The sequence below is a fragment of the Capsella rubella genome, unplaced genomic scaffold (genome assembly GCF_000375325.1).
Source record: "Capsella rubella cultivar Monte Gargano unplaced genomic scaffold, Caprub1_0 scaffold_7, whole genome shotgun sequence".
Taxonomy (NCBI): Eukaryota; Viridiplantae; Streptophyta; class Magnoliopsida; order Brassicales; family Brassicaceae; genus Capsella; species Capsella rubella.
The window spans coordinates 6,379,315-6,404,547 of record NW_006238917.1 but is presented as its reverse complement, the minus strand read 5'-3'; the positions used below and the strand labels follow the sequence as shown (position 1 = coordinate 6,404,547).

The 25,233-nt window shown below is 35.7% G+C and overlaps 5 protein-coding genes across 6 annotated transcripts; 4 read left to right on the top strand and 1 right to left on the bottom strand.

Annotated features, from left to right (window-relative positions):
* Window positions 1-3,304: 3,304 nt before the first annotated feature.
* On the bottom strand, window positions 3,305-4,020 carry LOC17878031. Its single transcript, XM_006284521.2, has one exon. It carries the CDS (start codon window positions 3,994-3,996, stop codon window positions 3,421-3,423), a length of 576 nt encoding a protein of 191 aa, XP_006284583.1. The 5' UTR covers window positions 3,997-4,020; the 3' UTR covers window positions 3,305-3,420.
* A 278-nt stretch (window positions 4,021-4,298) lies between these two features.
* Window positions 4,299-9,456, top strand: LOC17878836 (probable inactive ATP-dependent zinc metalloprotease FTSHI 1, chloroplastic). Its single transcript, XM_006284901.2, has 14 exons — window positions 4,299-5,078; window positions 5,166-5,250; window positions 5,420-5,854; window positions 5,941-5,994; window positions 6,087-6,152; window positions 6,515-6,610; window positions 7,053-7,181; window positions 7,262-7,314; window positions 7,436-7,631; window positions 7,805-7,919; window positions 8,060-8,418; window positions 8,559-8,671; window positions 8,753-9,002; window positions 9,072-9,456. Exons 1-14 carry the CDS (start codon window positions 4,393-4,395, stop codon window positions 9,267-9,269), a joined length of 2,835 nt encoding a protein of 944 aa, XP_006284963.1. The 5' UTR covers window positions 4,299-4,392; the 3' UTR covers window positions 9,270-9,456.
* Window positions 9,457-9,544: 88 nt separating this feature from the next.
* On the top strand, window positions 9,545-12,139 carry LOC17880245 (SUN domain-containing protein 5). Its single transcript, XM_023778383.1, has 4 exons — window positions 9,545-9,954; window positions 10,224-11,392; window positions 11,498-11,583; window positions 11,708-12,139. Exons 1-4 carry the CDS (start codon window positions 9,759-9,761, stop codon window positions 11,943-11,945), a joined length of 1,689 nt encoding a protein of 562 aa, XP_023634151.1. The 5' UTR covers window positions 9,545-9,758; the 3' UTR covers window positions 11,946-12,139.
* Window positions 12,140-12,338: 199 nt separating this feature from the next.
* LOC17877933 (probable F-box protein At4g23960) lies at window positions 12,339-13,546 on the top strand. 2 transcript variants are annotated; one of them, XM_023778384.1, is made up of 3 exons: window positions 12,339-12,588; window positions 12,787-12,980; window positions 13,174-13,546. In XM_023778384.1, the coding sequence occupies exons 1-3, from the start codon at window positions 12,385-12,387 to the stop codon at window positions 13,418-13,420; spliced, it is 645 nt and encodes a 214-aa protein (XP_023634152.1). In that variant the 5' UTR covers window positions 12,339-12,384; the 3' UTR covers window positions 13,421-13,546. The 2 variants fall into 2 exon arrangements, with proteins under 2 accessions (XP_023634152.1, XP_006282521.1); XM_006282459.2 differs by having other exon boundaries at window positions 12,784-12,980.
* Window positions 13,547-19,923: 6,377 nt separating this feature from the next.
* LOC17877688 (auxin response factor 9) lies at window positions 19,924-24,230 on the top strand. The gene is made up of 14 exons (XM_023778382.1): window positions 19,924-20,402; window positions 20,521-20,627; window positions 20,727-20,822; window positions 21,176-21,232; window positions 21,318-21,473; window positions 21,582-21,666; window positions 21,799-21,889; window positions 21,978-22,142; window positions 22,224-22,337; window positions 22,422-22,494; window positions 22,580-22,727; window positions 22,816-23,273; window positions 23,452-23,639; window positions 23,718-24,230. Exons 1-14 carry the CDS (start codon window positions 20,387-20,389, stop codon window positions 23,863-23,865), a joined length of 1,902 nt encoding a protein of 633 aa, XP_023634150.1. The 5' UTR covers window positions 19,924-20,386; the 3' UTR covers window positions 23,866-24,230.
* The last annotated feature ends 1,003 nt before the right edge of the window (window positions 24,231-25,233 follow it).

Below are 25,233 nucleotides of genomic sequence, written 5' to 3'. Positions count from 1 at the left end.
ATACCCAACCAAATAAGGTTTGGTCTGGCTCGGATCTGTTTCTTTCGGTTTTGGAGTTTATGATCCCATTCGTATATTTGGATATTTTGTGTATATTTAGAAACTTTTTGATATTTTTTAGGTATTTTAAAAATTATATTTTGGCTATTTTTGGTTATTCGGTATAAAAATTTAATATTTTAGAAATATAATTGTATTTCATGTATACGTACTTGGATACTCAAAAAAAAATCGGTTTGGCTCACTTCTTTTGATTTTGAAGTTTTTAGAATTTTGGTTTGATTTTGGTTCAGTTTCTTTTGGTTCAGATATAGTCATAACTATGTAACGACTTTGTAACACACTACATATATAACTCCGTTACTAACTTCCATTAACTTTGATCTTCTTCGTCAAGTTTTGTAATATACACATAATTGAATTAATGTAAATCCAGAGATTTTCATGAGAGAGGAAACTTTCCTATATCTTTCATTCTTTTACATATTAGATCAATAAGATTTGGTAAATAAATATTCTCAGGTCAAAATTTCAGCGGTCTCATGACTATATCTTACATTTTTGTACATATTTTTGGTCAAAATTCACCCTTAACTAAAATATACTAAAATTCTAAATACGGTAAACCCTCCCTAAAATAAATGTGCATATATAGTAAATTTTTGTAAAATAGTTTTATATTCTCGACTGTAGTTTTTTTTTTTTTTTTTTCGTAAAACTTTTTAAGAATTTATTATATAAATTTTTAAAAACATTACGTAATTGATATCACACCTCTTGTTGTGGGAACTTATGCGTTTATATATCGATTAAGAGGTGTTATAGGTTTGTAAGTTAAATAGAGTTTTAGTGGCTTTAAGTGTTACTTAGAATTTCTTGTTATTCTATTAAGATTTTGTTTAATTCTTTTAAGTTTGGGGTTATTAGATTGTGATTTGTAAAAAGTTATTTAAAATCTTATTAAATTTGGTGTTGGATTTAGAATTTTATAAAGTTAATGAAAGTTTTGTGCTTTCAATTAAAACAAAAGAATCTAATATTGTTAATGAATTCAATTATGAAGTTATTGATTTATGATTTTCTATACTTTTCTTCACAAAATATAGTCATGACAAATATCATTAAAATAGAGACATTATTTGAGAGACTTTAGAGGATTATATAAAAAAAAACTAATCAATAAGATTGTATAAAAATTTCTAAGCAATCTCTTAAAATATTTTCACTTATTCACTTTTTATGATTTTATCAAAGTTTCTAATCCGAAGAATTCTTTTTTTTTTTTCTTTTTTATAGCCGCATGATTCGTATTATTATTATCTAGTAAAGTTATAATAAGATACTCCGATGTATTATTAGCATTTAAAAGGTGAATACCGATGTAAGGTTTGATATGTATTCAAATTTCTAGTTACCATTTGTGTTAATATTTTATTCTCTTTTTAGCATTTTCTGGTCAATATCTTTTCATATTCAGCTTCTCTCATTGGATACATTATATGTAATGATAACCTAAATTAACTCCTAAATCATGAAATATTTTGAAGTTACCATTAAAATAATATACTCTTTGAAGATTTACCCTATAAATACGAATCTTATAACCCAACCATTTCATTCCAAAACTTCTAATAAAAAAAGAAAAGAAAAAAAAAAGATGAAAACACAGTTGAAAATATTCGCTGTTCTTTCAATATTTTTTTGCTATAGCAGCTCTTCTTGTCTAGGATTCAATCCTGTGGGTAAAAATGTTGTCACGGTCACCAATGATATCGGTCCAGGAATAGTTCTAAATTTACATTGTAAATCCCGAGACGACGATTTGGGAGTGCAGGCGTTGCAGCCCGGACAACAATTCCAGTGGAAATTTAGGGAAAACTTGATTAAATCAACAGAGTTCTACTGCAATTGTGGTTGGAATAATCAGCTTAAACACTTTACTGCATGGACGTCTTACGAAGAAGAAGGCACATGCCTTAAATGTTTTTGGTCTATTAGAGCAGACGGTCCATGTCTCTATGCTGATATTACTAGAAAAACCAAGTGCCAACCTTGGAAGAACAATTGATATGTAATCGCCTCTAATGATTTGTAATATTTTTTTTTTTTTAAAAATAATGGATAATTGAATCGGATCTACAACATGTCTCTTATGTAATTTTTGGTTTACTTGCTTGTACCAGTGTACTTACAAACATAATCGGATACAGGGGAAGAAACGAGACGATACTCGAAACAATAGTTGTTCTTCAGAATGGTCACAATATTTGAAATATGCGACTACATATAAACACATCAAATTCTTTCTGGCGTTAAAAAATATAAAGAAGTTTATTTCTCTTTTTTAATGCGTTATGAGAATAAACTGTTTTTCTTTACTACTATAGCTCTTTGACAGTCTTTGTGGTTTTTTGTGGAGTCCGAATTTCAGTTTTAGGTTGATATCAATTTCAATGTAAAAAAGAAAGTGAAAGACAAATTAACCCACCAAAATTTTGTGGTAAGTAGTAACTTGTTAAGTATACGTATAAAATTTGAAAGTCTTTGAAACAACATTGTAAAAAATAACTTACATTGTTCATTTTGAACCGAACCGAACCAGATCCAGGCTGCATCAACACAAGTACACAACAGTAATGAAAAATAAGCTGAAGAGAGGCTAATTAATAGTTTTGATGTTTACTCCTAACTCCTAAGTAAAGACTAAAGTAGATGCACTTATACAATGTCACTGAAAAAAAAGAACAATCGTAACTCAAAACAATCATAACCAGTGTACCACACAAACATAAACATCTCACAAACATAAAAAAAACCCACACTAGATTGAATAAAAACCACTTACAATGATAATGTGAACAAAGATGTGAACAATTCCTAAAAACTTGATCTCCTTCACCAACAGATGGTCCTAGGGTCACAAAAACAAAACACTAGCATTATACTCTTAAATTGATAATTCATTGTTAGATCTAAAAAACCCCATCAATCTCAAAAAGTTCTAAAACTCCCAAATCATCATTCTCTAAACAATAACTACAACAGCAACAAAAAGAAACAAAAATCGAAACTTTAGCAAGTTAATGTTGCTTACTCAAACCGTAAGTGAGGTATCGTGTAAAACAGTAAAAGATTCGTTCCGTAGAAAATTGAGAGTGAGGTAACAAGAATGTGTAGAAGATTTTTTTAGGAGATGAAAATCGAAAGAAGAAGATGAGAAATTGGGATTTTTAGATTTTACAAAATAAAGAAAGTGTTATAGTAAATTACAGGGAAACGAACAGAGAGTTAGGTACTAGAGTAGTAGGTACAAAATCTTTCTATTTTTAACCAACAGAGTTAGGTACTAGACTATCATACATGTGTTTTTAAGTTTTGTAAAATGAACATGTCACACTTTTTTTACAATTGTATTTTTAATCAACAACGAACGGCTACGATTGAACCACCGTTCGTGGAAATCGCGATCCTACAGTTACATTTTGCCGCGATTCGGTGTGTAAACAAACCGAGAACCCGAACCCGACCCGCCATCTCCAGCTTTGACTCTATTTCCACTGTTGACCCGGACCGATTATCCAACTCCACTAATCCGGTTCCGTAACCGGATCCAAAATTTCGAAACTCAGCGGTAGCGAAAGGAAACGACTGTACGGAGAAATCGGCAGACATGCGCTTCGTTTGACCCGATTCGATCACACCAGCTGGTATAAAAGTGGAACCGATCCGGTTTCCGTAGTAGAAGAGCTGGATTCTGTTGTTGTAGTGTGAGAAAGCTGCGCGATTCGGGTTTCTAACGGCGGAGAATTGGGAGAAGGTGAAGCTGACGGAGCTGTTGGCGACGGAGAATGACGGGACCTTGACACTAGTGACAGATATTTCAGGATCTTTCGGTCTAAAGACGGTGAGATAAACTGTAAGGGCGGCGATTAGAAGGAAGACGATGAAGAGCGTAGCGACGGCGCATGAAGCAAGGTTTGAAGAAGGCTTCGGCATTTCTTTTTTGGAGGAGATGTGTTTGGTGGCTATGATTTAAGTGTTCGACTGATTGGGATAATACTGTGCTTCTTCTTTTTTTAATTTCAAGTTTTGTCAAAAGGGAAAGCAATCGTCGTGTAAAGCAAAGCAAAATGCTATTTTAATTTGTTTGGACGTAGTGATAACGAGAGCTAAATGACAAAGAATTATATGGTGGAAGTCGGGTCAACCCGATCCGGAACTAGCTTTACGAAGTCGGATCGGAAGCGAAATGTTGGAATAGTGTCGCCCGATTGCTCATTTTGCTCTTATCTAGAACCGAAGGCGAATTCAAAATCCTCAATGCAATTTCATCTTACAAGTATCAGTTGGTGAAGCTTAGTACTCTCTTTTGTACATGGTTATCCGTGAAATATGGCTTCTGTAGACACTGTCTTCTCACTCCGTACTCGTTTCCCCACAATAATCCCGGAAATTCCCAAGAAATCGATCTGGAAACACGCGAATGCCTCTACTTTCGCAGCGAGAACTCGATGGAGAGCTCCAATTCTGCGCCGGTCGTTTACTGTTTTGTGCGAATTGAAAAAATCTGGGGAATCGAGCTCCGGCGCCACTGCTGATGATTTCGTAACTAGAGTTTTGAAGGAGAATCCTAGTCAGGTGGAACCTCGTTACCGAGTTGGGGATACGCTGTATAATCTCAAGGAGAGAGAGGATTTAAGCAAAGGCGCCAATGCGACTGGTGCGTTTGAATTTATCAAAAGGAAGTTTGATTCCAAGACGAAGACGGAGACAGAGAAAAGCGATATTGGAAATGAGTCTGTTTATCTGAGTGATATATTAAGGGAATACAAGGGAAAGCTTTATGTTCCTGAGCAAGTTTTTGGGCCAGAGCTATCTGAGGAAGAGGAGTTTGAGAAAACTGTCAGTGATTTACCAAAGATGAGCTTGGAAAATTTTAGAAAAGCTATGAAGAATGATAAAGTTAAGCTGCTTACTTCCAAGGAAGTTTCTGGTGGTCCTTATATGAGCGGCTATAGAGATTTCATTGTTGATCTTAAGGAGATTCCTGGAGTCAAGAGTTTACAGAGAACCAAATGGTAAATTACTTGGATTGATAAGAAGAAGATTAACCGTTACTTTTGATGTATTATTGCTTTATTTCTTATTCATCTGTTTCTTGATAGGTCAATGAAGCTTGAACTTGAAGAAGCTCAAGCTCTTCTGAAAGAGTACACGGGTCCCCAGTACCAAATAGAAAGGCACATGACGGTGATCACTCTTTTGTTTCTTATCTACTAGATTATTTAGTCTTAACGTCCTCGATGTTTTTGTACTGTGTTGGTTAGGATTTCTTTCAGAATAAATTCACTAGGTTGACAAACATATGTAATGTATCCGTTTATTGACTTAGTTTCTGCTATTATATGTTTGTTTGCAGTCTTGGGTTGGGAAAGTGGCGGACTTCCCAAACCCAGTCGCGTCTTCTATTTCAAGTAGAGTGATGGTTGAGCTGGGAATGGTGACAGCAGTTATTGCTGCAGCGGCAGTTGTTGTTGGAGGATTCTTAGCCTCAGCTGTTTTTGCAGTTACTAGTTTCGCCTTTGTCACTACAGTTTATGTTGTTTGGCCCATAGCAAAGCCATTCCTCAAACTTTTTGTTGGCATCTTCCTTGGTGTTCTTGAAAAAACATGGGATTATCTTGTTGATGTTCTCGCCGATGGGGGGATCTTCTCAAGGATATCTGATTTTTACACATTTGGTGGTGTATCATCAAGCCTGGAGATGCTCAAACCAATCCTACTTGTTGTCATGACTATGGTGCTTCTTGTTCGTTTCACTCTGTCACGAAGACCAAAGAACTTTAGAAAATGGGTATGATACTTTAATTCTAAAATGTGTGCTTTACATGTTTTCAGTGATATTGCTTTTGTTCTCAATCACTTAAAACTTTTTTGCAGGACTTATGGCAAGGGATTGCTTTCTCTCAGTCTAAAGCAGAAGCTCGTGTTGATGTAAGTTTCTAACCATTACTCCTATATGCACGTTTCTTCAGTTCTTACCGTTTTGGTTGAGTTTTTGATGACATCGAATGATTATGTCACAGGGTTCAACCGGTGTTAAATTTGCTGATGTTGCAGGGATTGATGAAGCAGTTGATGAACTTCAAGAGGTATTACCAAATTTATCGAAAAATTATTACTATAAAATTCAAAACCTTAAGCTTGTTTAACCATCATTGCATGGAGTTGCTTATTGTGTTTGAATTTTGTTCTTTTGTTAGGCTTGCATCAGTTCTTCCCTGAGAGTGGATCTCTTTTTATAATATGTGCACTATTGGTTAGCTTTTACTTTTCATATTAGGGATTAGATTGCTTAGCATTTAAACCCCTTACCATTAGGGCTTTACTGTTACACCATCAAGTATGAAGTTGCATGACATTATTTCTTTAAAATCTTGGAAGCTTGAAAGAACCGGGAACGGAAGCTTACTAACCTCTCATTTTTATTATGCTTTTCACATTCTCTTGATAGCTTGTAAAGTACTTGAAGAACCCCGACCTGTTTGATAAAATGGGTATCAAACCTCCTCATGGAGTTCTTCTAGAGGGTCCTCCAGGTTGTGGCAAGGTATGTCTAACCATCTATGTTAATGCCAATCTAAAATGTTTATTTTAAAAATATATTTATAGTAGCATTATACTCTAGAATACTAAGAAAGACTATAGAAACAGTTACTGTTGAGACTAATTCTGCTGAGGTTGATAGTTGGATTTCAGAGTATTCTGAATGTTTGGAAATTTCATAATTTGGCACTGATATTAGAACGATCTTTCATCCTGAATTTTTTGTTATGAAGTTTTGAATGATTAGATGCTATTATAAAGTCATTACTGATTCTCTATTCTCCTTTGCGATCTTATAAAATGTCTTAGGAAATTGTCAATTTCCTTAGAATTTTCAGTGATCAGTTAACCTCTTGTGGTATTCGAGTAGCTTTTTCTACAATAATTTTTTGACAACCCAATTGCTAGCAATAGATAGCCTAACCTAACCTGATTTGTTTTCATAGACACTCGTCGCAAAAGCCATTGCGGGGGAAGCTGGTGTGCCTTTCTACCAGATGGCAGGATCTGAATTTGTTGAAGTTCTTGTTGGAGTTGGTTCAGCACGTATCAGAGATCTGTTTAAAAGAGCTAAGGTGATTGGACATGTGTGTATTTATGCATATTTGTGCTGAGATGTTCAATAGTATTTGACGATGTCCATATCCTTGTGCAGGTAAACAAGCCATCTGTAATATTTATCGATGAAATTGATGCCTTAGCAACTCGGTATACACAATTTTTATCCCTTCTATCTAGATTTTGATTTAGTCACTGCCTTCCTGCCTAATTTTTCAACTTGAGATGGAGTTCACTGATGTCTCTCTTTATATTTTGGTATTTTCGTTAGACGTCAAGGGATTTTCAAGGAAAACTCTGACCAGTTGTACAATGCGGCCACTCAAGAAAGAGAAACCACATTGAACCAGCTACTCATCGAGCTTGATGGTTTTGACACCGGCAAAGGTGTTATTTTCTTGGGTGCCACCAATCGCAGAGACTTGTTAGATCCTGCTCTTCTACGTCCAGGTCGATTTGATCGAAAGGTTTGTGATTAACAAAATCCAGGCACTCGATCTTCTGGTTATCTCAGATTTTTTATAGTTATTTCAAATTATTAATCTACCAAACCACAATCTTAAGCCATTTGATGTTTTCTCCCAACAATTAAGTAGGCTAAGAATTTCTGAAAGACCATAAAAGTTAATCTTCTTATCAGATAAGAGTCCGTCCGCCTAATGCAAAAGGGAGATTGGATATTCTGAAGATTCACGCCAGCAAAGTCAAGATGTCGGATTCTGTTGACTTATCATCGTATGCAAGCAACTTGCCAGGTATAAAATCTACAGTTGATGTTTCAAAGAATATTTGTTTTTCTCATGGTGTGCCTTTTTCCACAGAAAAGTTATGTGTCTGAACATATTGGTTTGTATCAATTTTTTTATATTAAAGTAATGGTTGATATTGTATACAGGATGGTCTGGAGCAAAACTGGCACAGTTGGTTCAGGAGGCTGCTCTTGTAGCTGTCAGGAAAACACATAGCTCGATTCTTCAATCAGATATGGACGACGCTGTTGACCGACTCACTGTTGGGCCGACACGTATTGGTTTAGAATTGGGACATCAAGGTCAGTGTCGAAGAGCCACAACTGAAGTCGGAGTGGCAATCACTTCTCATCTTTTATTGCGGTACGAGAATGCAAAGATTGAGCGGTGCGATCGCGTATCTATCATCCCTCGTGGTCAGACCCTGTCTCAAGTTGTGTTTCATCGACTTGATGATGAATCCTACATGTTTGGTCGTCTTCCACAATTGCTTCATCGTCTTCAGGTGCTTCGTTTTCTCTACAGTAGGCCTAATATTATTGCAAGTTTTTATTTCATTATTTCATCGTCTTCAGGCATATATGCCCACAGCCCACCTCTATATGATATTATGAGTTTATACTTGCAAATCTTTCTGTTGCAAAGGTCTTGCTCGCAGGAAGAGCTGCAGAACAAGTGATTTATGGGTCAGATACTTCAAAAGCATCAGTTGATTATCTCTCTGATGCCTCATGGCTAGCTCGTAAAATCTTAACCATGTGAGGCCCAATTTTGCACATCTTCACATTCCCTTTAAGGATAAAAACTTCTTGCTCAAGACTTGTATATTTGGATTTCAGATGGAACCTGGAGAACCCAATGGTGATTCATGGCGAACCACCACCATGGAGAAAGAGGGCTCAGTTTGTTGGACCACGCTTAGACTTTGAGGGATCTCTCTATGATGACTATGACCTCGTCGAGCCGCCGATTAACTTCAACATGGACGATGAAGTAGCACAGAGAAGCGAAGAACTCATCAGCCAGATGTATGACAAAACAGTTACTCTCCTCACGCAAAACCAAACCGCCCTCCTCAAAACCGTTAAGGTTATTTTCAGACATTTAACAGCAGTTACGGCTATCATTGTTTGTTCATACTTTATTTTGTATATGTAGGTACTATTGAACGAGAAAGAGATAAGTGGAGAAGCAATCGATTTCATACTTGACCAGTACCCTCCTCAGACTCCATTAAATTTACTCTTACAAGAGCAGAACCCGGGAAGTCTTCCTTTTGTCCCTGAACATCTCCGGCATGAATCCGGCGACTTCGTCGTTGTAAACAACACAACCGGCATCAATGCTCAAGCATGATTCTGGCAACCCGTCTCCCAGAGAAATCAAATCACCTAGCTTAGGTTTATTCTTTGTCCGGCATTGTAACTTTGACTCAGTCTCTCAAGTTTCGGACTGTTTATTTTACAGGAATAAGATAGAAAACTTGGGTCAACGACACTTTTTTGATTTGCTAACAATAGAATAGACTGAGTATCCGTTGAAAGTTAAAACAAACCGAAATATTATTACTACACTTTTTTAGAAACAATTGAAAATTCCGAAGAAATCGGTCTCTCGACGGACAAAAGTGAAGCTTCTTCTTTCAAACCACACAAAGAGAGCAACACGAGTCATGTTGTCTCTCTCTCCTTTTTCTTCTTCGTCTGTCTTTTTCTCTCCTTGTTTCTCGTGCCCTCTTCTCCTTTGCTCTCAGATACAGGTCATAGTCGTACAAGCAACGATCTCCCTCCATCTGTGCATGCACGCACAAGTATAGTAGATCTCTGCGCTGCTCTGCTTATAGATATGGCGAGGCGCGGAAGTTGTTCGACGATATGCCTGAATGAAAAATTGCAGAGGTTTCGAATAATCTCCGAAAAGGCTGATAAGTTTAAATCAAGAAGTGGAGGCTTCTCTGAGCGTTCTCTCTCTCTCGTTCTCTTACTCTGGTGCTTCCTCTTCCTCGTCTACTCCAAGCTTGGCCAAAGCCATGATCATGGAGGTAAATGTTTTCTCTTGTTTCCTCCGCAAATGTGTTTCAAGTTGCACAGAAATGTAGAGAGATAACATGATTTTCAGATGTTAATAAAGAAAGTTTTATTTATCTATGAAATTATAATCATCTTTGATTATGAGCCTTACTATTTAGAAAATGGTCAAGACGTGTAACAAATTTAGGATCTTAGTAACTTGGGTATATCTCTGTGAATGTTATACTGTGCTGCATTGTGATTCTTTTTCATTCTCTGAATAAATCAATTTATTTTGTAGATAGAATTGGGAAGTACACTGATGGATCAGTTTCAAAGATCCTCAATTCCACGAGTTCTGGAGATTCTGTCTTCCCTCGAGCCACTGGGAAAGAAAACAACTACTGTCTCCTTAGAAACGGCCAGTTACAAGATGTGTATGAGCATGTTCTTGGGAACAATGCTTTGTTGATCTGCAAAATTGTGATGCCAGAACGAAGAATAAACAAGAAGGCCCTGGAAGCTCGTGATCCCAGATATGCCAATCTTGAAGACAAAAGTCTCAAAGCAAATGGCTCCGGCGTGCCATCACAGGTTGCGAACAATGCAACTCATTATAGGTTAGAACCAGATGGAACTGGGTATAACTATGCTTCTGCTATTAAGGGCGCAAAAGTAGTGGACCATAACAAGGAAGCAAAAGGAGCTAGCAATGTGCTTGGCAAAGATCATGATAAGTATCTAAGAAATCCGTGTTCAGTGTCGAATAAGTATGTCGTGATTGAACTCGCTGAAGAGACGCTAGTTGACACAGTGAGAATTGCAAATTTTGAGCATTACTCTTCGAATCCCAAAGAGTTTAGCTTGTCAGGTAGCCTGAGTTATCCAACCGATATATGGACTCCCGCTGGCAGTTTCATGGCTGCAAATATTAAGCAGATGCAGACATTCCGGCTCCCGGAACCTAAATGGTTGAGATATCTCAAACTTAATTTAGTTAGTCACTACGGATCTGAGTTTTACTGTACTCTGAGTGTTGTAAAGGTATTTGGCATTGATGCTCTTGAGCAGATGCTTGAAGATCTATTTGTTCCATCAGAGACTCTTCCCAGTAAACCAGCTATGCTGGAACTAAAAACCGCAGATGAAAAACAAGATGGGGAAGTGAAGAGCAATAGGACAGATAAGATTGGCAAGGAAACTGAAGCGCAGAAGAAGAAAGATGATGTTGCGAAGACGATTAATATCACAGGAGACAAGAAATATGAAGTTAGGGAGAAGCATAACGTTTTAAAAGTGATGATGCAGAAAGTGAAATTGATTGAGATGAATTTATCAGCTCTTGTGGACTCTGTGAAGGACATGAACGAGAAGCAACCAGAAGTTAGCTTGGAGATGAAGAGAACCCTTATGCTTGTGGAGAAAAGCAAAGCTGACATCAGAGAGATTAGAGAATGGAAAGGAAAAATGGTAAACTAATCCTCATCCTAGTTTGTAGTCCCGAGTTCTTTCATCTCCTATTGTTTTAAACTTATAAGTGTTTATCTGTTAATAAATTTTATACTTGTTGAGCAGGAAAAGGAACTTAGAGACCTAGAGCTATGGAAAACTTTTGTAGCTTCCCGTGTAGAATCATTGGCCAGGGGAAACACTGCATTGAGGTCAGTACTCTTTCTTTGTATTCTTAAAAAGAGAACACCAAAGATTGAAAATGTACAGCAGAGAGGTGACTCAAAACGTTCTCTATAGCTGACTGTATATTTCTTTTTTGTTCCTTGTATTCAGATTGGATGTAGAGAAGATTGTGAGAGAGCAAGCAAATCTAGAGAACAAAGAGCTCGGGGTTTTATTGATAAGCCTCTTTTTCGTGGTCTTAGCAACGATTCGGTTGGTCTCAACACGGCTCTGGGCGTTTCTAGGGTTGTCTTTTACAGATAAAGTGCGATCGTTGTGGCCGGATAGCGGTTGGGTCATGATATTGCTAAGCAGCAGCATCATGATTTTCATTACTCTGCTCTCTTAGTTAGCATATAGGAGCTAGGCTAGGTGTGTTTTTTTTTTTTTAACATTGACTTGTTATTCAAGTTTTGTAACCCTAGGATTAGGAATAGAATTTGAGAGCTTAAAATCCAGAGCTTTAACTGTGTGTTTGATACTTGTGGAAATGTTATATTATTTGAACAATTCCGGCCAGAATCATGGAAATGTTATTTACGATTTCATGCTCTTAAACCAAATAGATTTATAACCAAAACTAACTAAACCGAACCGAATTAATTAACCGGCCACTCGCCGGAGAGAAGAGAACGGTTTTAGGGTTAATTTGATAAGGAACCACAAAAGAAAACGGTTTTTAGGGTTAATCTGTGATCACTCACTCGGATTTGAATATATCTTAGCCGCATCTCACCCTCCTTGAGTCCACCATCAATCCGGCCAGGAGCAGGGAACAATTCTTCGATATGGTGGTTTCCACCGTGTCAAAGGCGGCGATGCTCGCTAACGTTACGCCGGGATTTTCCATGATCGAACAGCTGCTTCCGGAGGTGACGGCCTATATACTCAGTTTCTTGGATCTCACAAGCCTCTGTCACTTGTCAATGACGAGTTCCTGGATGAGAAAGGCCGCTAATGACGATTACCTTTGGAAGTCCCTTTACTGCCAAGTAATTTTGGACTCTACTCTGTAACCATCCTGTGCTGTTGTTATTGTAACTTTGGGAACAATGGTTCCTAGGTTTTAGGATAATGTGGTTCTAGGTTTTGTCTTATTCTTCTTTTGAATTCTTGAATTTATTTTGATTGCCTTAGAGAGTGGTCTTGCTGATCCTTGCTTTCTCTTTCATTTGAATCTCTACAAGGAGTTTACAGATGAAGCAAATGGTGAAAACCCGGTTAACGGGTGGAAGGCCTACTACGTAGCTACTAAAGAAATCATGGATGTGAACTATGAATTCTTCGGCATCGTTGTGGATAGGTCACTTCACCAAATGACTAGTTTCTGGCTGAACTCTGACTATGTCACGTGCTACAACGGCTCTGGTGAACTCGTCTCCGGGTAACTTGCTTGTGCCCAATATCGAATGCCTGATTATGACCTTTATCATGTTGCCACTGTCTTTTAAATGTGGCTCATTCCTATCCTATGTTCTTTTTTTTATGAAAGTTTGGTTTCTTGGAGCTTTTCGTCACATCCTCTGAGTCACTCATCGTGTTGATGATATGATTACTCTTGTATTATTCGTCTATAGGTATGACGCAGTGATGCAGAGATGGGAGTTCTGTTTTGACAACTGGGAGGCAGGGTATAATCTAGACCCCATTGGATGGCGGATACGGATTCGGACCAACGTGGCTTGGGTCACCACGAACGCGATCCATCGAACATTTGGCGATCTATACAACGTCACCAATGTCTTTGAACTCCATAATGGCCGGTGGCTCATGGTGCACCATCACTCCTCGACCGTCCCCACAAACGGTGTGGAGAATCATTAATAATAAGTTGTTTTCATCAAGAGTGTATGGTTATGAATCAATCTTCCCTTAGAGGGAGAAGACAAACTAAAGAACAACAAAACTGCATTTGTTAGATTTGGTTAATAAGACAAAGTTATGTTTCTATTCCACAAGTCGAATATTGAAAACTGTTTTGGTAATTGTTTCTGTAGGGTTTATCTCATTGTTTAAGTCATTCATCACAATGAAATTCTGAACGCTGTTACTTGTAACTTGTTACACCATTTATAAATTTTTTAGAATCCCGTAGCTTTTCATGTGTAATGTAGGATCTGCAGCTTTATAATGTCATAGACTAACCCATAGAGCGTAGGTCTAATCTACAAATAGCTAATGTTTTATATATCGGATTGCCTCTCGCTAAACATATTCTCGCTAGTGAGAACATCTAAAGCATAATATAATATTATCCTATAGAAAATATATACTGTAACAGCCTCCTAATTCTCCAATCAGAATCAAGATAGATAAGTAACATCTATATATATAGTTCTCCTTCAACTGTTTTAGACGCTTGCATGGAGTCAAGGTACGAATATTATGTTATATAGCCATCATCCACAGTCATCTTTGAAATGACATAATAACAAAAAGACACAAAAGCATATATATGCCGTCTACAATGCATACCACAGATACAAGCGATGACTATAGTCTATATATAGCCGCACATATTCAATATACGAATACTATGCTCATACACCTTTCAACAACATGCAATAACAACAGTGAAAGATTAACGTAGCTAGCTTTAATTATATCGGAAAAAAAGAATTATTATTACCGTTTGTATAAAAATTTTCCCCATGCTTTTGGATGTTTATGACAGTGTGAAATTTAATATCTAAAAACATTTTCTACAAAAACAAAAAAAAAATCCTTATAAACATAAATAATACTTATATAGTGAACAAAAAATTAAGTTGTTGACTCATAATCTCATATATATAATGGCGTTTGTTTGTAACTGCACCAGATTCGTGATGATGGTAATCCAAGATTTGGAACCTCCGAATCCGACGGACTCAAAAAGAGTCGCCAAAGATCCTACGGCTAGGGGAACCTTAGAGAGAGCAAGTCAATGAAAGTCAACATCATTAGGAGGAAACGTGAGGAACAAAAATCCCACTTATCCCGGAACATTTTGTATTGTAGCCAGCTCCAATAATAATATCAAATCCTACTAAAACCATTATTAGTTTACTAATTAACTATATATAATAACAAGAAACTCAACAATGACCAATGCCAGTTCCATACATAAAGTTTTATTTATCCAGCTGCTTGATTCAATTTAAAATTATGTGGTCCTTTGCTTTTCAACTTACAATACATTTTATAAGTTTGGTAATTCCAATTTTTAAAATATATGAAAATATTTTATATTAGAGAAAAAAAAAAGAATATCAAAAAAGTGTCCCTCTCATATTCGGATTGTTTTTATTGTTTAAGACCCAAAGATAATATATTCCCGTGGAAAATGTCTTAATCTGAAATCCACGGATAGGCTTCTTGTATATCCAGCATTTTCCAATTTAATATATTTCTGAAAATTGTTATATAAAATAATTATATATATACGTTATTTGTAAATATATACTTGACCAACATCAATGAAAAATATGATAGTGCATGTGGATACGATTTTTTTTTATTAGTGCTGGAAAAATATTTCTAAAATTAGCATAAATACCTTTTCAAGTATTTACAACTATTTTTATGAATTTCTTCTCTGAATAACTGTTTCTTTCAAATGCATGAGAAGTTGGCAAGAATAAACCTCGAAATGATAAAATTAAAATTGAACTGTTTCCTAATGTAATTGTGTTTCTTTTTTTTTTAAGTCCAAGAAAAGATTAATATGTTAATGTATGTTATATTATATCCATCTAATAGTATTTACTAAATCTGGTCTAAATTGCGATTATAAGATGTTTATATCCATCTTAATGTGAATCTGGTCTAAATTGCGATTAGAATGTATGTAAAGTAATACAACTCGTTAATTAATGGAATAATTAGATATATACATACAAATAGGCCATGAAACATTCAAATGGTTGGTCTCCACATGGGTGCGCAAACTCTATCTTTGTCCAGCCAATCATAGTACTCTATATCTTCTCCTATTTTCTTTCTTTATTCCTTTTTTTATTTTTATTTGGAAATTATTATATGTATTTTTAAGATCTTGATCTACAAAAACTGAAAAGAATGTACAAACTACAAAGTTAACGTGTGCAGAAAAACAATGTAGGTAAATCGAGTTATCTTTGAATTTTGATTAGAGTGTTGTTGACATTGTTGTTCACACGTATAAAAGCTAAACCAAATTATTATTATTATTATTATTTGATTATAGATCTTATTCCGGTTATGTATTACTACGCATCTAATTAGAATCTCCATTTACTAGTTAGTACTCCTAACTAGTAATATGACTTGTTCAACTACATAATCAACATCATAATTAAGTATCAGTTTAATAATTTAATAACGCTAATTAAATGTGACCCTTGACCTTTAAGAGGGGGTTAAGGGACACTTTGATTACAAGTATAATTAAGTTTAAAACACACACGAGCACACACACACACACAATGTAAAGCATGGTCCATTATTATGTTTAAGAAAAAAACAGGTGTCAAGCAATAAAGCTAGGTATACAAAATTCTATTTCCAACCATTGTGGCGCAATAATGAGGAGTGTAGAGACAAATCATTCACACAAATCCTTTATTTGATTGGCAACTTCTTTCCTTTTTGTAGCATTTTTATGATTTTAATAATACAAACTCTAAAAGCCAAGTTAATTGATGTTTATAAACCCTTAATTATCATCTTTCCCACTATCTTCTTCTGTGGGTTTTTTGTGTGTATTTGTACGTACTAAGCAGTAAGCCTACTATATATCACTCCTTTTGCGTAGCCACTTAACCATATGACATATATACATATATATTTCATTTCTTAAATTTCGAACGGGAAAATTCCATAAAAATTCCCCATCTAATTTTAATTTGGAAGTTTAATACCCAATGTAATCTGATTGGAAACAAAATGCATGGTTTATTAATTTGTTGTCTATTAATACATCAAGTATATAAAAATTGTCGAATCGAAGAAACCGCTTAACAAACGATAATCAGATTGACGGAATCACTAAACCGGGATTAATGGAATTACACTATACTTAGGGTTTATCGATCCCAATTCGATTTGGGGTAATAGCAAAGGACAATGCAGTCTTCGGATAACCCCAAATTACCCGTGTGTTTAGGGATTAATGATTTCGTCAACCTCGGTTTAGTGATTCCGTCAATCAGATTAAGCGGTTTATTCGATTCGACAATTTTTATATACTTAATGTATTAATAGACCAAAATTTAATAAACCATGCATTTTATTTCTAATTAAATAACATTGGGTATTAAACTTCCAAATTAATATTAGATGAGGAATTTTTAAGGAATTTTCCCAATTTCGAACTATACAAACATTTTTAAAAAGTGTGTGTGTGTGAGATATAATATAAAGACATATATAGGCCTAACACTGGCAAATCGCTACTTCTGTCAGAATCTATTTCAAACAGCAAGCCACAATTGGGAGAGGCTCACTAGGTAGCTAGCATAGTATATAACCTTTGTGAAGAACAATGCTAGCTGCTCAAAATCGATAGTTCATGTGAAACCCTAAATTTTATCTTTTTGTATGAATTTCTGTAACCATGGATCACGGTTTATATATATATATATATATGATAATCTATATACTTATCATAGATGAAAACTGACGAAAAAATAAAAAAAAGATGAAAACCCAGAGTTGATCATATAGACCTAAAATTTACTGATCACTACTGCAAAAGATATAGCTTGGTAATTTCAAGAATCAAGCATATCGAATGCTCTACATGCATATGTGTTACATTTATCGTCTTACTTTCCGTGAACCTTTTTTCTTTCAAATGTAAGTTTTTTTAATAGATGATTCATTGACTTGTTATTCAAGAAATTAAATTTTAGCCAGCTTTATTTATATGATACACCCAAGTCAATGCTCATGATTTTGAAACATACACACACAAATATGAAAATATATGAACAAATGATCTCAACTTATAAATAGCTAGCACTACTATAAATTGGTTAAGATCCAGTAAATGAATTAATTAAACTCGTTTGAGACCAAACATTTGGGGACTATATATGGGGAATGAATGATCTCTCTCTATAAGTGGACCGACGAATTGTTTTTATAAGAAACTGTTTGCAGTTGCTTACTAATTTGTGAGATTCGTTTTGAACAAGCTCTGGGAATATACTGAGACAAGATACCAAAGTTATTATTATTTTTAAAAAGAACACACACGAGACTAAAATAGTCTAAAAATGAGAAGAAAAATGTATAAGAAAATCCGGAGATGGTGGTGGTGGGTTTGATGGCATCTTCCTTATTTATATCCATCCTTAAAGGGAACAGAAGTTGTCAAAACAACGTCATACGTGACGTTTTATGGCATTTTTAATCATATTTTAAACATAGTTATATTAGGAACTAAACGTTAAAGTTTTCTTTTCTTAATTTGATTTTTAAATACCAAAAACAAAAAATCGACTATGGAGATTCATCTTTCTATTTTGCTTATATTTTCTTAAAATTGTTTGGCATTATATCAAATATTCGATTTGTTTGGAAAACAAATAGAAACTTTTGATCATCTAATTAAAGCGTCCATACTTCGTTCTGGTGGTATAAGGTAATCCATTACATACTGAGTATACGACACTCTTAGAGATAATGTAAATCCTTAGACATTTAAAGTTATTGCCAAATCTTGTATCAAAAGTAAATACATATGTTAGCACAATGAAAATGTTGAATCCATTGTTAGGTTTTGCCAAAACATGCATTATACATTGCACCAAAAAAGTGGATTGAAATGATAATACAATGTTATTTAATTTGGACAAATTATTATGTTATACATCCTGGTTAAATGTATGGATATATTACAAAAAAATATAAAAAACTGTTGAGTTTTTTATATTTTAATTTCTAACTATATTTGGAGGCTTTCTGATTTGAGTGTGGGAAGATTTTTTTTTTTTTTTTTAATTATGTTGTGAGTGATTTTAACCGTTTTAATACAACGATTTTACCTGATTTTAGTTGAAGGCTTTACGCATAATAATAATGTTTAACAAAATTCGTTTAGTTTAAAAGCTTTTTTTAATACAACAACGACTATGTGAATAACTTTCTAATGTTTTTCTCTAATTAGTAAATGATGGAGTTGGACAAACAATTCTTGCAGAGGTAAGTAATGAAACAAGTAAGTAATTAGTGAGAGAAAAAAAAAGATTAGAGAACCAAAACACACTTGCCACAGCCCACATGGGTTAATGTTGGGGTAACACAACACAGCCAATACCAAAGTGGCAGAAATAGTAAATAATGAAAAGAAGTGAGGTCAAGTCAGTCACGTGTTGTTTCTCTCTGCTTTCCCAATTCTAGCCAATCCTGTTGCCCTGCTTTGGGGCAGACGGTGAAAGTGACGGAATCTTAACGATGACGGACGCCTGTTACTGTTTACAACCTCCTCTTTGATCAAACTATCGTTAGCGTAACGGCACGGCACGCGCCTTCACGCTCCTGTATTAGCCACTAAATAGTATTAGAAGGCAACACATTTCATTTAGTATCAATTTATCCAGTAATAATTATCCACGAACGCAATTTGCATTTAATTGCTGGGTTTGTATTTGGAAAAAAGGTAAAAACAAAAAAAAGTAGCTACGTACAGTATAATTATAACTTGTAAAGTTTCCTCTTTTGCAGAACCAGAAAAAAATAAAGTTTCCTTTTTCTGACAGCGTAAAGTTTCCTTTAATTTAGTAGAGTGTAAAATAAAACAAAATCTCTTTTGCCATAGTGTTATCATCTTAGAAAAGTCATTAATTATTTTTAACCAAACATTAAAATCGTTATACATACCAAACTATTTGAATACTTTTTTTTTGTCTTGAATAGAATTTAGATTCACATTTTTTTATTACTATGTACAAATCTTATAAGAAAACGAAGATCGTCGCTAGAATTTTAAGAAAATGAAAACGTACATGTGTTTAATCAGGTAAAAAACTGGTAAATTAACAGAATTGAGATGGTAAATATTTATTTATGTCATCATCATCATCAGTATCACTTTGCATTAATATTATAAACCAGAAGTAGAAAGTAGTAATGAATATTACGATTTGGTTAATACCATAAATTAAGATATTAGTGTAATATTATCATAAACATACCATATAAAAAAGGTTTCCACATATAAAAATCGATTAATAGAAAAAATTAATTAAGATAATAATTGTTTTTTTTAAGGTAAGAGAGAGAGACTGGGGGAGAAACGGAGATAAAAGCAACGGTGATGGTGTGTGTGTGTGTGTGGCGTTTAACATAAAGACTCGAGCGACTGTTGTAAAGCACAGAGAGAGAGAGAGAGAGAGAGAGAGAGAGAGAGAGAGAGATTCTTTTTTTTTTCTTGTAACGGCGTTGTTTGACGATTGATAAGTCACAAAGCGAGGAGGAGGGAGGAGGAGGAGGTTACAGTTACAGAGAGAGAGAGAGAGAGAGCAGAGCAGGAGGATTTGGTGACTTTGGTTGCGTTACGATTCAGATCTCTGGATTGATCGTTACTTACATGCATTAGAGAAGACCCACACTAAGACAAGAAACGTGGAGACGGAATCCAAGGAGGCTCCTGTCCTTTTCAACCCCTACCACCACCACCACTTCTTACGCCTCTTTCACCTTCTTCTTCTTCTTCTTCTTCCCATTCAAGACAGAAGAAGATACTGTACGATTCAGAATATTATTAGCTTTTTTTTTTGAATTTCCGGCTGCGGCGGATACGGCTGGTTTTTATAGTTGGAGCTGATGGCGAATCACGCAGGTATGTATGTTTGTGTAGGTGGAGTCGAGAATTTAACCGGAGTTTTTTTCTCCGGCGACATTTCTGATAATTTTTTTTAATTCCGGTGTACATTTTTGCTTTATTTTTAAAAAAACAGGTGAATGTTTATACGATGAGCTATGGAAATTATGCGCGGGGCCTCTTGTGGATGTGCCTCAAGCGGGAGAAAGAGTTTATTATTTCCCTCAAGGTCACATGGAACAAGTATGCTTCCTTTTCCATTTTTAGATCGGTCTTGTGAAAACTTTGATTTGACCTTTTTCAGATTTCTTACTGAATTTTTCTTTTTTCAAATTTTTGTAGCTGGAAGCGTCAACGCGACAGGATTTGAATACGAGGAAGCCACTTTTCGATCTTCCCCCTAAGATTCTCTGCAATGTTATGAACGTTCGTCTTCAGGTATGTTTTCTTTTTTTCATTCTTGTTTCCTTCAGGTATTCGCTTGTTTATGCTTCTCTTTTGGCGTTCGGAATTTGTTATAGATTTGCCATATATGTTTAGATTAGTTTGGGGACTTTTGGGTTGACTAGCTATGATTTCTCAAATTTAGCAAGAGAGGATTGAATTAGACTAATGGTGTCTTCTTCTTCTAGGGAAATGGCCATTACTTTACTGCAATAGCTAGAAATGATTAGACTAATTCATATGACTGGCTACTTTGAAATTCCGGATCTTGTTTGATTTTGTTATAGAATACTTTTGTTAAGCTAAAATTTTTGATGGCGCAAATTTGTCACTTGTGTTGTTCACAGGCGGAGAAAGATACAGATGAGGTGTATGCCCAGATTACTTTGATCCCTGTAGGAACTGTGAGTGCCATCTCAGTTTGTTTTTTAAGTTTTCAATCCAATGAATGCTATTTCTAAATGTTTTCCTGATTGATATAAATTGCAGGAAGTTGATGAACCTATGAGTCCTGATACCTCTCCTCCCGAAACGCAAAAGCCAAAGGTTCACTCTTTCAGCAAGGTTTTGACAGCCTCTGATACAAGCACCCATGGTGGGTTTTCCGTTCTAAGGAAACATGCGACCGAATGCCTTCCTCCACTGGTAATGAGGACTCCCTGACTGTATTTTTTCTTTGTTTCCTACCAAATGGCTTCACATTTGACTTGGATTTCAGCCTTAATATGAATTTCATTTGTTGGTATCCTTTAGGATATGACCCAGCAAACCCCGACCCAGGAGTTAGTAGCCGAAGATGTGCACGGTTATCAGTGGAAATTCAAGCATATTTTCAGAGGTGATGCATCCATTTCTTGTGAACTCGTATCAAAATTCATGTATCCATGACAGTTAAAGAAAATTACAATTTTCACCTGGGATATATCAACAAGGTTTACTTATCTTGTTTTTCCTGAAACCTATTGAACAGGCCAACCACGCAGGCATCTATTGACGACAGGCTGGAGCACCTTTGTTACATCAAAGAGATTGGTCGCGGGGGACACTTTTGTATTTCTGAGGTATACTTCACGCTGCTAACTTGTTTTGTTTTTTTGATAATCCATTGGTAGATTTTGAACTTAAATCAAAACTATATTATATGTCTAGAGGGGAGAACGGAGAGTTGCGGGTTGGAGTCAGACGTGCTAATCGTCAACAGAGCAGTATGCCTTCATCTGTCATATCAAGTCATAGCATGCATCTAGGGGTGCTTGCTACTGCATGCCATGCTACTCAAGCTAAAACTATGTTCATTGTATACTATAAACCAAGGTATACAGTTAATACTCTACGGGAACATCTGGGATGAGTTGTTTGACACTCTGCTTATTTATTTACTTTTGGTTTGAGCAGGACAAGCCAATTCATCATTAGCTTGAACAAATATCTAGAAGCTATGGACAATAAGTTCTCAGTAGGGATGAGATTTAAGATGCGGTTTGAGGGAGAGGATTCCCCTGAAAGAAGGTAGTCTGAATCTTATCTTTTGTTATGTACCCAGCGAATTCTTTGTCCCAAAACTGTTTCTAACACATCTGTTTCTTTACAAAGATATTCTGGCACGGTTATTGGTGTTAAAGACTGCTCCCCTCACTGGAAAGACTCAAAATGGCGATGCCTAGAAGTAAATTTCCTTCCACTTTTATACATGCTTCTTTTAATCTTTCTTGCGTGTGAAAACTCAATTAGTCTGCTATATGTTTGTGTAGGTTCATTGGGATGAGCCTGCATCGATTCCAAGACCGGATAAGGTTTCACCTTGGGAAATCGAGCCGTTTGTAACTTCAGAAAGTGTTCCCCAGTCAGTTATGGTGAAGAACAAAAGACCCCGTCAATTTAGTGAAGTATCTGCTCTTGGTGAGACACAATCTAAGGCAGTGATCCTTGCTAGTCCATAGCTCAAGTTTCCCTTTCTACATATCTTACTCACATGTTATGTCTTCAGATGTAGGCATAACAGCTTCAAACCTCTGGAGTTCTGTATTGTCGCAATCCCATGAGTTTGCACAATCGTGCATCACCTCACAGAGGAGTCCTTCTCAGCAATGTTACCGTGATTCAACTGAGGATGCTAAGAAATCTGACTGGCTAAATAACTCTTACTCTGTGTCAAATGTATCGAAGGAATCAACACTGAACGACCAAATGATTTCCCCAGTCGAGCAGAAGAAACCCGAGACAACCGCTACTTATAGATTATTTGGAATTGATCTGATGAGTCCAATCGAGGAGAAAACTGCACCTATGCGACCAATCAACATAACCACACCGACTATGGACAGTAACTCAGACCCAAAATCCGGGATTTCAAAAGTACCAGAAGAGAAAAAGCAGGAACCTGCGCAGACATCACCGAAGGAGGTCCAGAGCAAACAAAACAGTTCTACAAGAAGCCGTACCAAGGTATGTAATGAACAGTTGTTATGAAGATTTAAGAAGATAGGTATCTTTTTACACGATCTAGATTTATATCTCTACAAGGCCATGGAGAAGTGTAATCCATGAGTTCCAGATCAAATACACAAGTGTATATGATGTCTGCGGAATTGAACATGACCCTGATTCCGTGATTGATGAACAGGTGCAAATGCAAGGCGTACCCGTGGGCAGGGCTGTGGATTTAGCTGCACTAAATGGGTACAATGAGCTTATAGAAGACCTTGAGAAGCTGTTTGACATAAAAGGGGAACTGCAGAGTCGCAATCAATGGGAAGTAGTGTTCACAGACGATGAGGGAGATATGATGCTTGTCGGTGATGACCCATGGCCGTAAGTTGTAACAGCCTTTATCTCCTATTCAATAAAATCACTGCACAAAACTCATGTATCTGTTGGCTTGTGATGCAGTGAGTTCTGCAATATGGTGAAGAGAATATTCATATGGTCGAAAGAGGAAGTGAAGAAAATGACACCGGGGAACCAACTCCGGATGATGTTAACGGAAGTTGAAACAACGTTCACAACAACTTCCAAAACAGATAATCATTCCAACTGATTCTTTCGTCTTTGTTCTCACTGTCTGTGTTGTTGCGAGGGAACAACACAACAAATGGGTTTAAACAGGAAAACCACATCCCCCTTATGCTTGAAAAAATGGCTCGTTTTTTTGGGAGCCTCTTGTGGAGAAAGAGGGTTTAGGATGAGAGAGAGTTTTCTAAGTTCAAATGTAGGCTTTTGGAAGTTTTTATTTATTTTTATTTTTCTAATTAGGAGCTTTGTATTAAATTATTAATGTGTAAGAGTAATTAACGAACAAAAAAAAAAAAAAGAATGAGAAAAATGAGATTTGTGAATAACTGATGAAGGACTTTTGGGACGTGTGAATCAATAGTACCTCATGCATGGCTCTCTCGTGTGTAATCCTTCTTTTTTCTCTTTTCTTTCACGTTTCTTAGTTTTTTTTTTTTGTTTTTCTTTTACTTCAGCAAAGTGGCACTGAATGTATATATTTATGTCTTTATAAGAAAAAACTTCAAGCACGACTCTTTCGTTTTCTCTATGGGTAGGGTACTACTTTGTGGATTCTAGATGAGCAATTTTAATCTACGTAAATCATTAACACTTAAAAAAATGCAAATAATGTAACGTATTGGTACGTACTAAAAGTCTAAATCATAAATTTGAATGTAAATTGTTAAATGGGCCAACACCCAACAGTTACTCATATAATTGAGACGACACCGACACCAAACTTGCTAGTAGCTACTCTTGGGAGTTTTATGGTTTGACTTTGATTTGCTTCTTGTGCACCCTTTTTGGCACTACATACTGCCCTTTTTTTTTTTTTTTTTTCATACTGCCCTTATTACCGTAGGCCTTCAAGATGAAAGTTGTAAAAGCCTAGACTAGCTATTTGTAAATAGTTCATATGGGTTATTCACAATATACTTAGAGTAGTCCAGTTAGTCATCTATGTTGTGTATTACCAGTGTACCTGGTGAGATTATAAATTGTAATTTCTGTCTCGTTATCTCTCTCACTAATAAGCGGTCTTTTTTTATTGAGAAAAGTGTCGTCTGTCTTTTATAGATAGTTATGAAGATATCATTTCAAATCTCAAACCAAATATGTAAATATATATATATAATGATTTCCAGCAAATTATAACTTACATCTAATTCATTTACGAGCAGAAAAACAAAAAAAAAAACACAAAACAAATCCGTGCATGCTTTGTATGTATCAATATAGTACGTACGTATGTATGATGTATCGTACAATAATTACAAATACACTTAACATTTCGACTACACAACTACATATACGACGAATCTCTTGTATACATTACAAGCGAGTGCGACTGTGGGAGCATGGTGGTACACTGAAGTGATGATTACGTTATTTATTGTCTTGTCTCTATCTC

Bases quoted from the DNA above. Each gene is read 5' to 3' on its own strand.
- LOC17878031 (XM_006284521.2), bottom strand. From the start codon at position 3,996: ATGCCGAAGCCTTCTTCAAACCTTGCTTCATGCGCCGTCGCTACGCTC.
- LOC17878836 (XM_006284901.2), top strand. From the start codon at position 4,393: ATGGCTTCTGTAGACACTGTCTTCTCACTCCGTACTCGTTTCCCCACA. The intron at 5,855-5,940 runs GTATGATACTTT...ACTTTTTTGCAG, and splicing joins CAAAGAACTTTAGAAAATGG to GACTTATGGCAAGGGATTGC. The intron at 7,632-7,804 runs GTTTGTGATTAA...TCTTCTTATCAG, and splicing joins CAGGTCGATTTGATCGAAAG to ATAAGAGTCCGTCCGCCTAA.
- LOC17880245 (XM_023778383.1), top strand. From the start codon at position 9,759: ATGGCGAGGCGCGGAAGTTGTTCGACGATATGCCTGAATGAAAAATTG. The intron at 9,955-10,223 runs GTAAATGTTTTC...TTTATTTTGTAG, and splicing joins CCAAAGCCATGATCATGGAG to ATAGAATTGGGAAGTACACT. The intron at 11,584-11,707 runs GTCAGTACTCTT...CCTTGTATTCAG, and splicing joins AGGGGAAACACTGCATTGAG to ATTGGATGTAGAGAAGATTG.
- LOC17877933 (XM_006282459.2), top strand. From the start codon at position 12,385: ATGGTGGTTTCCACCGTGTCAAAGGCGGCGATGCTCGCTAACGTTACG. The intron at 12,589-12,783 runs GTAATTTTGGAC...AATCTCTACAAG, and splicing joins GGAAGTCCCTTTACTGCCAA to GAGTTTACAGATGAAGCAAA. The intron at 12,981-13,173 runs GTAACTTGCTTG...ATTCGTCTATAG, and splicing joins TCTGGTGAACTCGTCTCCGG to GTATGACGCAGTGATGCAGA.
- LOC17877688 (XM_023778382.1), top strand. The intron at 20,628-20,726 runs GTATGCTTCCTT...AAATTTTTGTAG, and splicing joins CTCAAGGTCACATGGAACAA to CTGGAAGCGTCAACGCGACA. The intron at 21,890-21,977 runs GTATACTTCACG...TTATATGTCTAG, and splicing joins GACACTTTTGTATTTCTGAG to AGGGGAGAACGGAGAGTTGC.